General features: G+C 37.7%; 1 protein-coding gene across 4 annotated transcripts in view; it reads left to right on the forward strand.

Annotated features, from left to right (window-relative positions):
• The window catches only part of LOC139139750 (solute carrier family 23 member 1-like), a 38,478-nt gene extending 32,400 nt beyond the window's left edge, over positions 1-6,078 (forward strand). For all 4 annotated transcript variants that reach the window (XM_070708633.1, XM_070708637.1, XM_070708634.1 and 1 more), the window contains one exon: positions 417-6,078. In XM_070708633.1, coding sequence (XP_070564734.1) covers positions 417-769 — 353 coding nt within the window. In that variant the 3' untranslated portion in view covers positions 770-6,078. The remainder of the gene's footprint in view (positions 1-416) is intronic.
• The last annotated feature ends 7,490 nt before the right edge of the window (positions 6,079-13,568 follow it).

The following is a 13,568-nucleotide window of genomic DNA, read 5'->3' on the forward strand; positions in this document are numbered from 1 at the left end:
CACATTTTCGGTAAAATTATTGTTATCGACTAAATTTTTCTGAAATCAATTCATTCAAATGAAGAGACGTCACTCACTTTTTACAAATAATCTGGAATCCATCATTCTCGGAAAAGATTTCCGATGTCTCAAATATTTTAATGCTCCTGCCGACTGTCACAGAGTATACGAAATCCAACTGCACGTAGTGTTTTGTTAAGGACAGCTACGTTATCATGACGTTACTAAGTCCTTTGAAGACAGCACACAATCTCTGGTCTTTCATGAAAACACATCATACTTTAACGTGTTAAAATGTCCATATCAAAGACAACTAACTCACCGTTGAATTTCCCAAGCACCTAATTAAAACTCATCTAATCTTGGTAAACGCCCGTTCAGCTTATGCTTCAAGCATATTTTCTTTCTTATAATAGGTACACAGCAAGAAAGAGGACTAGCTCAGTGGAGGCGTATGTTTGGTGAAACTGCCGATAATGATGACGAAGAACACACACAAGCAGTGAGACATGAGGTGATGAAATGTTACGAATTTCCTTTCGGCAACAGCATAGTCCACAAGTGGAAGTCTGTCACGTCTTATATTCCGTTCTGTCCGACCTTCATCGAATTCAGTTGTTCGTGCAGGAAGAAAAAAGGTGGTCCGGAAAACGATGACATTGACGCTGTTGACGGAATGTACCTGCATTCAGTTGATACCGGAGATGAAAAAGCCACTCAAACGCCAGAGCAGGGCGACAATCTTGATGCGATAGAGGGGCATGTGTAGAACATAGAACTATATTAATGCATACGAACAATGAGATATAACACCTATGTATAGCTTTTTAAATACATCGAACGATGAATATATATTATCTTATGGTTCATTATATATAGCAAGCATCTCAGAGTTGGTCAGTATGTGTTTATTCGATATATAATTTTTTACGGGATATCGGAAATAGAACGTAATCATATTTCTCATGAACACAACAGGGCTGAGATGGGCGCATAACTAGTGCCTTGGAATATCATTAACGTTGACGGACATTTATTGTATCAGCGATAGAATTGTGAATTTCACTATCATCCACATGAAGAACGTCAGAGAGTTTAAATTTCTGTCAACTTTACACTTCTCGAAACCACACGTCGCAAAGACTCTGCATATTCCCCGATATGCCCCTTTTAAAAATTGTTCATATTAGCATAAAGTTTAGTGTGAATGATTTTTAGAATATTTTCTAATTTGTTTCGAAATATATTCCCTGAAACTGCTTGTCCCATAGCTTCAAAATTCGGTTTGAAGATTCTCAATATAGACTTCTTTCGTTTTTATCAAAAAGTGATGAAATTTCCGCATGTAAATATCTTGAGCTAATATTAACATTTTATGTCAAAGATCTACTTGTGTGATACCATTGGTTTTACAACTTTCAAATTTGATGCGTAGGTTCAAAAAGATATTCTTGAACATATTTGTACAAGTTAGCAAACTTAAATTTCCGGATTTTCATATTTTTCTTCCAAACTCCTTCTCCGAAAGTACTTCTGTTATCTCTGGCACGTCGTCCACTATTCGGCTATACTGATTGGTATTGTGTAGGCTGGCTGTTTTGTTATGCTACATGGTACTAAACACCATGACAACTTGCACGAGCTTTAACAGTTTAAACCCTAGCAGTTTAGTATTTGAAAAACAGGCAGATGAATTACACCCAGCACTGTATAGCTGAAAAGGGAATGTGGTTGAAGTTTACAGGAGAGTGCATCTCAGAATTCATGCGCTGCACATAAAATACTACTGTAGTGTTATGACTAATAATACCCTTGTTGACATTTCACTCCTCATTCACAGCTATGAAGCATTCAATAACGCTTAGGCTGCGTAAAATATGATGGGGGGGGGGGGAGCTGACGGAATCGCAATTGAAATCTTTTTTGGTTTCAGATCCATCTCAATACCCTCAAAAAATTTCAAGTCCCCCCGTCTATATGATCAAAAAATTTCAAGTCCCCCATCACCATATAGCCGTATATTTATTAGGAATGCACGCGGAATAAAAATTAACATGTATTGCGTAGTTCTGCTCGCAGATGTTCAATACTACCTCTTATCAGCAGGTTGTAGAGCCATATACCCAGGACAAGTTCTTGAATTGATTCATTTTTTAAAATGCATCAATGGACATTTCGAATTTATCAGTCTAGGCCGACGAGTTTCTCCAAATCTGGCCGGGTCAATGACACCAGCTGAAAAGCACACAAAATGACAATCATGAGAGAGTATGAAAATTGTATATTCCTGGCTACATTTTACAAAAGTGTGAAAAACTAAGCACAGTGACCTACCGAACAAATATCTTTTTTAAGTACAAGACATATACAACTTAGATGCTACTAGAAAAACTGTGACTTTTCATCGTACATTTGTATAAGATCAAGCATGGTGACTCGATCTTTTTTCTCTGATATTTGATTGTTCTTATATGCCAGGATTCAAAAATCCATGGTAACTGTTAGTCCACTAGTCTTCTATGTGTTGCTCTCTGGCTGAATCTTGTGTAAATTTATGCTTAACTGTCAATTGAATGTCCTATGACTGAAACTCTTCTTAAACTACATCAGAGTCACAGCTATCACAGTCACTGCCAGTGTGCAGTAGCATGGTAGTAGCTGTATTAACTTTGTATTTGACAATATTTTTGTTCAGTTTATACAATTGCGCTCTTGTTCCACTCCCTATGTAGCATGTTGAGCTGTCCAGTATTCAGCTTGCCAACACAGCATACGTGTACCGTGCATTTGTATAATTGACAAATAGCTTTCAGTCTGAACTCTAATTCAATCAATATTTAGACAAACGGGCTTTTGAACAAACTGAATATTGTGTATTTCAGCATGCTGTAGAGAGACACTTAGAAACTGTATGTGAGACTGTCCAACCATCCTGTTTTTTGCTGTATTACTAACATTAGAAACATTGGACGACATCAAAATGTTTTGAGCTAAAATTTTTCAGGTCCCCCTATAGGCAGAGCAAAACTTTCAAGTTCCCCCTCGACTACCTCTAAAATTTTCGAATCCCCCACCTGAATTCCTCCAGCCCCCTCACCATTTTTAGCTCTGCTGTCAGCGATGCAGCGCTTATCAAATAGGTTGATTTTCCGTCGTCGTCCGTTGCCCATCGTCGGTCAACAATTGCCTTCTCCTTTGCAACCGCAAGTCCGATTGTTTGTTTTGTTTTTTTAAACAAAATTTTATTTTTACTCACAAAAACAAACAAAACAAAAACAAAAGTAAAACAAAACAAAAACAACACAGATAAAAGCAGCCTAATTAGGCTTTACAAGATTTTCTATTTCACTCCACTTAACTTCAAATTTACTTTGCTTACTGACACCATCGACTGCTTTACACTCAATTACATGCTTGTGTTTTATAACGGATAGAAACGCCTCAAAAGTTGGTATTTTGTTATTCTGTTTACAGGTATACAAAAAGAACTTAGCTTGCAAAATAATGTAGTTTACCATCACTAATTTGTCATGGTTGAGGATACCCAGATAAATTACAGGTCTGGTTAAATTGATATTTACATTTCTGAAAAAATAACTTTTTACACGAACCCAGAAATCTTTTGAATATCTACAATCAATAAAGGGATGGTCTTTTGTTTGAATTGATGCATGGCAAAAATTACACAGATTACTTTCTACTACATTCATTCTGAACAGACTATCATTTGTAAAAATCAAATTATTTAGCAGCTTTTGTTGAAAACATCTCACTGACGATTCAGTTATCACGTGTTTTGTGATACGACAGTGTTTGACCCAATCATCATTGCTTAGAGTAAATATGTCACAAAAATATTTTCTTGCTTCCGTTTTCTTAAGATGTTTTAGTAATATTATCTCATAATACTGTTAAGTAGTGATTTTTGTACAGTCATAACATATATCCCCATGATATAAGTATGGTTTTAAAGGTGCATTTAAGGATCTATTTTCCGAAGATGTCACTCTGAGCTCAATAGGAGTAGCCTTCGCTAAACACCAAAGCTTAAAAATCATATTTTCTGTAAAATTTGCATGACGCAAAATGTTAACATTTTCTTGTATAATGGGCAAGTTATCCTCAGTAAAAATATCATGAACGTACATGAAACCATCTGTAAACAAGTCATTGAAATACACTGAATCTCCTCCAATACGTATATTCTTATTATTCCAAATTATTTTACCACTCTAAATCACATTCTGATGGTCCCATTTTTTTCACATCAGCCCACATTCCAAAAATATATATGTAAAATATTGGCAAATTTGATGGAATATCATGTATATCATAATTACGACAAAACAAAAGTTTACCTCCTGTCTTCCGAAGTTGGCCCAATTATATTCCAAAATTTACGGTGAAACTCAACCGTTAATCCATCATTTCCTGGGGATTTCCCTGCCTTAAAAGTAGACAGCACCTTCTAACATTCTTGCAAAGTGATCTGTCTTTCCAAATCTGAAATACAAGGGATGTTATCATTTGAAAGTAAAAAAAATTCGCACTCTGATCATCAATTTTTCTTTCTGAGTACAGCGTTTCATAAAAATCTTTACTGACACTTAGAATTTCTTTACTGTTTGTGACAATATCACCACTTTCAATGTCAAGTTTTCTGATGTGCTTTTTCTTGTGATTTCTTTTTTCTATAAAATTAAGGAAATATTTTGAAACTTTCTCTCCATCTTGATGCCATCTGATTTTAGATCTAATAATTGCACCTTTGGTTTTATATTCAATCATCTGATCGTACTGTTGCTTAATTTCTTCATATTTGGCATGGTTTTCATCAGTAGGACTTTCACTCAACAATGTATCTATCTCATGTAATGTTTTCTCAAGCTTTAAAAATTCCTCTTTGCGTTCTCTAGATTTCATTTTCGAATATTACATTGTAAACTTGCGTATTTCCATTTTAACAAGATCCCACATTACACATAAATCTTCAGAATAATCAGTATAATCATGAAGCCACTTAATGTTATTTTGACAATACATCTGATCATCCAATAAGCTAGAATTAAAAATCCAGTAGCCAGGACCCCTTCCTTAGTCAAAGTTATCCCTTTCCAAACACAAGACAATAGCTGAATGGTCAGTACAAACACTTTGCATAATATTCACTGCTTTCACATCATCATGGAGGTGGTTTGAAATTAACCAAAAATCAATACGTGATTAGATGAAAAGATTTCTTTGCCTAAAGGTGAAAATGGTTTTATCACCATGTTTGGCGCGAAAAATATCTTGAAGATCAAGATCTGTGATGAGCTGCTCAATTTGTGATTACAGAATGTTTCTCAGTAACATACTGTTATGTAGGTCATTTCCCCACACTCATCATGACCTGAGTTCAATTAGTCTAGAACATTCCCAAGGTCACTGCCCTTGATGACCTCACAACCTTGAATTCAATTAGTCATGTTTGGAATGTTCTGGAAAGTTGATTAGTTGTGTAAGGGAGATAATTTTAGAACAGTAATTAGCATGTCAATAAAAGTTCTAGATTGTTCTTACATGCCTTTATAAAAGGGACGTGCACAGCTTCCAGTCAGACTTTTGGGATCGTGTCTCTTGTGTGTTACTAAACTCCAGCAGTAGTCATTCTCAAGACTTTTCAAGACCTTCACTGTCAACGCTGGATTTATACTGTGGACTTTGTGCAGCTTCAAGCCTGCAAGCCAAGGACTGTTCATTCATTCGACTGACTGTTACAACTCTGAGACTGGAGCTTTGCCGTCCCAGCTGAGATAAGTAGTCTGTACACTTTTAAAGCTTGTACTCTATCCCTGACTTAGCAATTAGTTTATTTTTGTAATAAATTCTGTTTAAACGTTATTTGCTGAGTTCACCCTTTTGTTCGTTTTCTCTGCACGTAACAAAATTGGGGGCTCGTCCGGGAGACGAATATTTTGAGCCGTTTGACAACATTTTGACAGCCTTTTCAAAACTACTGTATACTGTGAACTCAGCGAAATTTAATCATGGCGGAATTTAAACCAGACGAATTTATGGATGACCTTGATCAGGACACATTTATTCCCTCAGAAAAGACAACCTCATAGCACTGGCAAATTTCCTTAAAGTAGAAGTTAAAAGATCTATGCGCAAGAGGGAAATACAGTACCGTATTGCCAAACATCTAGTTGATTTAGGCCAATTTGAGGAATCCACCCTGAAAGATTATGAGCCCGAGTCTACCTCTGAACTCAGAAAATTAGAATTAGAAATGCAGACAAATTTGGAGATCAAGAAACTAGAATTACAAATGAGAGAGAAAGAATTACAAATGGAAGAAAGACAGAGAGAAAAGGAGAGAGAATTGGAAGAACATCGACTACAGTTAGAAATGAGACGTTTAGAGCTTGGACAGTCAGGAAAATTCTTCCCTTCAGACAAGTTTGACATCACTAAGCATTTCAGGTTAGTTCCCCCTTTCCAAGAAAAGGATGTTGATAAATATTTCCTCCATTTTGAGAAAATTGCTCAGAGTCTGAATTGGCCTAAGGAGTCCTGGTCTATGCTTTTGCAGAGTGCTTTGGTGGGTAAAGCCAGAGAAATTTACATTCAGTTGTCAGTAGAGCAGGCTTCAGATTATGATTCTGTGAAGGAATTAATTCTCAAGGGCTATGAGTTGGTGCCTGAAGCTTACCGTCAGAAATTTAGGGATTGTGAGAAGGTGAAGGATCAAACTTATGTTGAATTTGCTCGAACAAAAGAACAACTGTTGATCGTTGGCGTTCTTCTGAAAAGGTCAGTCAGAATTATGACAAATTACGACAGCTCGTTTTGATTGAGGAATTTAAAAGGTGCATCCGGAGTGACATCAAGACATTTATCAATGAACAAAAGGCAGATACATTGGAGGTCGCTGCACGTTTGGCCGATGATTATTCATTGACCCACAAATCTTCATTTCTCAGCAAACCATCCCAGTCCTTTTCATACAGAAACAATGCAGGTAAATTTAACTCCTCCTTTTCATCCAAGAATTTCTCAAAGGAAAGTAGGAAATCAAATGACAACAGTTCACAAAATTTAAGTAACACTCACACATCATCAGATCCCAAGTCTCAATCTCCTTCTGACAAACAGTTCGGTACACTTTCTTGTAATTATTGTAAGAAAGACGGCCATTTAATGTCAGATTGTTTCAAATTGAAAAGAAAACGTGAAGGTCAAAGTGGTCAAAGTGGATCTAAGCCAACCGGCTTTATTTCTTCATCAACTCAATTAGAGTCTAATAATGTGTGCAACACATTTTCTGAGGTTAAATCCCTCTTATCCCCAATTAATGAGGTCAAGGTCAATTCTTCTCAGGATAGCATTATGGGTATTTTCAAGCCATTTATTCATAATGGTTTATATCACTTTCTAGTGATTTCTCTTCCGCTACCCCTGTCAAAATTTTAAGAGATACCGGGGCTTCCCAGTCTCTTTGTTGGCAGATACCCTGCCGTTTTCTGAAAAGTCATTTTCAGGTTCTAAAGTTCTTATTAAGGGGGTAGATTGTAATGACTACATTCCTGTTCCTCTCCATAATGTCTATTTGTCTTCGGACTTTGTTTCTGGACCTGTGGCTTTAGGTATTAGGCCTTTTTTGCCTTTTGAAGGGATTCACCTTCTTCTTGGAAACGACCTTGCTGGGGACAAGGTCATTACTAATCCACTTGTGACTGATAATCCTACTTTAGATCAGGATCCAGAGCCAATTGAACAAGAGATACCCGATTTATTTCCTTCATGTGCTATTACTCGAGCCATGTCAAAGAAAACTTCGAGAATCAAAATACTCTCAAAAATAATGTCACAGATGTTGACTTAAATGACACCTTTCTCAGTCAGGTGTTTGACACGGATCATTCCGTTATCCCTCGTGGATTTGAAACTTCCAGTAAAACTTCTGCTGTTCAAAGTCAGACATTTTCTAGATCAAATCTCATTGCAGAACAACACAAAGACCCAGATATTTTGTCTTTGTTGACAGGGTAGATGATGAAGGTAAAACTTCGGATAGCTCTGTTTCCTATTATACAAAATCTGGTATTCTCATGCGTAAATGGAGACCTCCAGATGTTTTGGTTGATGACGATTGGGCTATAAAACATCAAATTGTGGTTCCAAAGCCCTACCATGCTGAAATATTGCGCCTAGCCCATGAAAACCCTGGGCTGGTCACTTAGGAGTCAGGAAAACTTATCATAAAATTCTCAGTCACTTTTATTGGCCTAATCTCAGGCAGGATGTAGCACATTTCTGTAAAACTTGTCACACATGTCAAATGGTAGGAAAGCCAAATCAGACTATTCCAAAGGCCCCTTTACAGCCAATTCCTGCATTTCAAGAACCATTTAGTAGGATACTAATAGACTGTGTTGGGCCCCTACCAAAAACAAGATCAGGAAATGAGTACATGTTGACAATTATGTGTACATCAACTCGGTTCCCCGAAGCCATACCACTGAGAAATATAAAGACAAAGACTATAGTGAGAGCTTTAGTCAAATTTTTCACTTTATTCGGCTCCCTAAATGTGTCCAGTCTGATCAAGGCTCCAACTTTATGTCTGGAATTTTTCAACAAGTAATGGATCAGCTAGGCATTAAACAGTATAGGTCATCCGCCTATCATCCAGAAAGTCAGGGTGCTCTTGAGCGATTTCATCAAACTTTGAAAAACATGATTAGGACCTACTGTTTTGACACAGAGAAGCAGTGGGATGAAGGAATTCATTTTTTGCTCTTTGCTGTTAGAGAGTCAATTCAAGAGTCTCTTGGTTTTAGCCCATTTGAGCTTGTATTTGGACATACAGTCCGTGGCCCACTTAAGCTAGTTAAAGAGAAATTCCTATCAGACGATGATGATTGTCTGAATATTTTGCAATATGTCTCAGATTTTCGTACAAAACTCTCTAAAGCATGTGAATTAGCCAGAGAAAATCTTGAGTCATCTCAGCAGTCAATGAAAACCAAATATGATAAAAGCACCTCAAAACGGAAGTTTGAACCAGGTCAAAGGTTCTTGTTCTACTTCCAATTCCTGGCAAACCACTCCATGCTCGTTACTTTGGGCCATATCTAATGATAAGAAATTGAGTGATTTAAATTACATCATAATAACACCTGACAGGCGTAAACAAAAACAGCTATGTCACATAAATATGCTTAAGCCATATTTGGATAGGGATAATCCTACTATAACTCAGCCTGTCAGTGCAGTCAGTTCAAGCCATTATGAAGATAGTGATACTGAAACTGACTTGAGTGAAAATACTCTAAACTCAAAGCTGGGCTCGGTCAAGCTTCAGAACTCAGAAATCCTGGAGAAGCTGGAGTCTACAAAGTTGGCACACCTCCAGCCAGAACAACAACAACAGGTGAAAGAACTGCTCCACGAATATAAACACCTATTTCAAGATGTTCCAACGAGGACAAACGTCATCTATCACGACGTTGATGTTGGGGACAGTAAGCCTGTAAAACAACATCCATACAGACTGAATCCAACAAAAGCGAAATATCTCCAGGAAGAAGTCAAATACCTGCTGGACAATGACTTTATTGAACCCAGTAAAAGTAACTGGAGTTCGCCGTGCATACTTGTTCCCAAATCAGACCACAGTTATCGTATGTGCACGGACTTTAGGAAGGTCAACACCTTAACAAAGACAGACACTTTCCCAATCCCGAGGATTGATGACTGCATCGACCGAGTGGGGAAGCCAAGTATGTGACAAAATTTGACCTACTGAAGGGATTTTGGCAAGTCCCTCTGACGGATCGTGCTCGTGAAATATCCGCCTTTGTTACACCAGACGGATTATTCCAGTACAAGGTGATGCCATTCGGAATGAAGAACTCTCCGGCAACGTTCCAACGGATGATCAACGACGTCATATCCGGGCTAGACGGATGTGCAGCTTACGTTGACGACGTCGTCCTGTATACTGACACCTGGGAGGAACACATCAAGCTCATGCGGAAGTTCTTTGAGAGACTGAGCAAAGCAATGTTGACTGTCAACCTTGCCAAATCTGAGTTTGGTTGGGCTAGGGTAACTTACCTCGGACATACTGTAGGACAGGGTGAGGTAAAACCTGTTGATGCCAAAATCAGTGCCATTTCAAGTTTTCCCATACCAAACTGCAAACGACAACTGATGCGCTTTCTCGGTATGGCTGGTTACTACAGAAAATTCTGTCCAAATTTCTCCACAATTACTGAGCCTTTGACTAACTTACTTAAAAAGAAAGTAAAGTTTGTTTGGTCAGAGCAATGCCAACAGGCATTTGATACACTTAAAGCCATACTGCAAAGTGCCCCAGTGTTGTCTGCACCAGATTTCATTTTGCCATTCAAATTAGCTGTAGATGCTAGTGATACGGCTGCTGGTGCTGTTTTATTGCAAGAGGATAGTCATGGTATAGATCATCCTGTTTGCTATTTTTCACGCAAATTTAACAAATCCCAGAGAAACTACTCTACAATCGAAAAAGAGTGTTTATCTTTGATATTAGCTTTACAGCATTTTGAAGTTTATGTTACTTCTTCAAATCAGCCAATAGTGGTTTATATTGATCACAACCCTCTTGTTTTTCTGCAGAAATTTAAAGGCAAAAATCAGAGATTGCTAAGATGGAGTTTAATGTTACAGGAGTTTAATCTTGACATTAGACATATCAAAGGCAGAGACAATTTAATTGCAGACTGTCTCTCTCGTATTTAGAGTTTATTGTTGTTCACTTTCAAGAAATTTTACTTTAGAGTAAAACAAAATTTGAGTACTTAAATCCTTTTCAAGATTACATTTGTAAAAGAAAGATTTTCTTTGAAAAATTTCTTTTTTGAAGAGGGGGTGTGTTATGTAGGTCATTTCCCCCACACTCATCATGACCTGAGTTCAATTAGTCTAGAACATTCCCAAGGTCACTGCCCTTGATGACCTCACAACCTTGAATTCAATTAGTCATGTTTGGAATGTTCTGGAAAGTTGATTAGTTGTGTAAGGGAGATAATTTTAGAACAGTAATTAGCATGTCAATAAAAGTTCTAGATTGTTCTTACATGCCTTTATAAAAGGGACGTGCACAGCTTCCAGTCAGACTTTTGGGATCGTGTCTCTTGTGTGTTACTAAACTCCAGCAGTAGTCATTCTCAAGACTTTTCAAGACCTTCACTGTCAACGCTGGATTATACTGTGGACTTTGTGCAGCTTCAAGCCTGCAAGCCAAAGACTGTTCATTCATTCGACTGACTGTTACAACTCTGGAGACTGGAGCTTTGCCGTCCCAGCTGAGATAAGTAGTCTGTACACTTTAAAGCTTGTACTCTATCCCTGACTTAGCAATTAGTTTTATTTTTGTAATAATTCTGTTTAAACGTTATTTGCTGAGTTCACCTTTTGTTCGTTTTCTCTGCAGTAACATACTAAGCCCAGCTTCTACTACTACATCGATCAACAGCTGCAATTGAAATCTCCACCAATCACAATAATTGACATCTGTTGAGGATTACAAATTGGTTAGCAAGTTCAGATTACGCTGAAAGAATTCGACTTGACAGTGAATATTTGTAGCAGGTGCATAAAGATTACACAACAGGCAAGTATCACCTTCAATCATTACATTAAGAATAATATAACGACCATCGTCGTCACAGATCACGTTTCTTACACTGATATCAATATTTTTGAAAACAGAATTGCTGTACCCTTGCTGTGTACTGAACCGTGAGAAAAGAAAATTCTCCCCTCACCCCACTGTTGCTGTCAAAACAATTCATCCGATTTTGTACTGTACGTTTCCTGTAGAAAATAAAACTGTGAATTCTTTTTCAAACAATTAAAAACTTTTTTCGGTTTGAGAAAATCTCTGATTCCACGTGTATTTAAAAAAATAAATTTTACTGTCATAGAATGTTACGTATACCATTCATATGTGGCTCTACTCGTCTCTTCTTTCAATCGTTATCCAGTAACTTCTCCTTGCTTCTGGGCCTGTATACAATCTGTTCTCTATGTACAGTCTATCAACTACCATCCTCACGCGTTTATTGTCTTTTTTTCGTTGCTATCATGACTGGATAGAGTCTTTTCCGCACCTGACGGATCTGATCTGGAAAATCTTCTGATATCCCGAAATGGGTTCCCCGTAGATATCGCGCCGACGTTCTCACTACTTCTCGATCTCTATAGAAGTTGAACTTTGCAATGATCGGACGAGGCGTAGCGCGTCCATGGAAATGCCGAGTTTTTGTGTTTATGCGATGTACTCTGTCCAGTTTTATTATTTGAACCTGTTCCTTCGGTAACTTCAGCTCTTTAACCAAAATATCTTGCAGTTTACGTTCTGATTCGCTGCCTGTTTCTTGTAGATTATCCTGTATGTTGTAAAATACTAGATTGTCTCTCCTACTTCTTGATTCCAGGTCTATAGAACGATGTTTCAATTCAGCGTTTATCCTCTTTTGCTGTTCTAGCTCACCTTTGAGATCTTTTATTTCATGTTCTTGTTTTTGTACAGTTTTCTTCAAGTCTGAAACTGCTTCTTCATAAAATTGTTGGATTTTAGCTATGTTCACACATTGAAGTTCAATCTTCTAAACTTTGCTTTCCACTAGCAGCAGTTGGTCCAGTTTCTTGTTGATAATCTGTATCCATTGTCCATGAATGCAGGAGTATGAACATTGTCCAGATGTTTCTGTTGTCTCGATGTCGCTGAGTGTCTGATCGCCATGTTGAATGTCATCATCAACGTCATGGTGTGAAGCAGATGATTTTTCCCTCTTCCGTTTGGCTGGCGACTCCAAAGCAGAGTTATCTGGTGACCCAAGTCTGCCGAAGAACGATGATATCTTTTGTGACGCCATTTGGGAGGAAGCCTGGCCAGGAAGGGAAAAACAGAGGGAAAAAACGCAGAGCGTAGACAATGTGTGTCTACACTCCACTACGTCGAAGAGCGCCCCCAAGTCCGATCGTTTTGAAATTTCATATGCAGTTTACTTAGGGTGACCTCGCTTAAGTTTGTTCAAATCGTGGTGAAATTTACATATCTGTGTTTTTGGGGCATTTTTTGCTGTTTTTAGTAAAAAATCTTATTCTCTGAAACCGCACGTCCGATTGCTTTGGAATACTCAGGTTACTTGGGGTGATTTCAGTTAGATTGGTTCAGATCGTGGTGTTCTGGGTTTTTTTTGGTCAAAAAATCATACATAGGTACATAGGTCCCTAGGGATGATCTATTTCAGATTTGTTCAAACTGTGATGAAATCTGCAATTTTGTATTTTGGGGGCAATTTTTGCCATTTTGGTCAAAAAATGTGTTTCTCAAAACCTGCAAGTCTGATAGCTTCGATATTTGGTATACAGCTTCCAAGGGATTATTTTAATGTATGATATATTGAAATATGGTGAAATCTGCGATTTTTATTTTTAGGGGGCAATTTCCCCCATTTTTGGTCAGAAAATTTCATTTTCAAAAAAACTACTCGTCAGGTAGGTTTGGTTGACATGTCTTAAGGATGATC

The sequence above is a fragment of the Ptychodera flava genome, chromosome 9 (assembly GCF_041260155.1).
Source record: "Ptychodera flava strain L36383 chromosome 9, AS_Pfla_20210202, whole genome shotgun sequence".
Taxonomy (NCBI): Eukaryota; Metazoa; Hemichordata; class Enteropneusta; family Ptychoderidae; genus Ptychodera; species Ptychodera flava.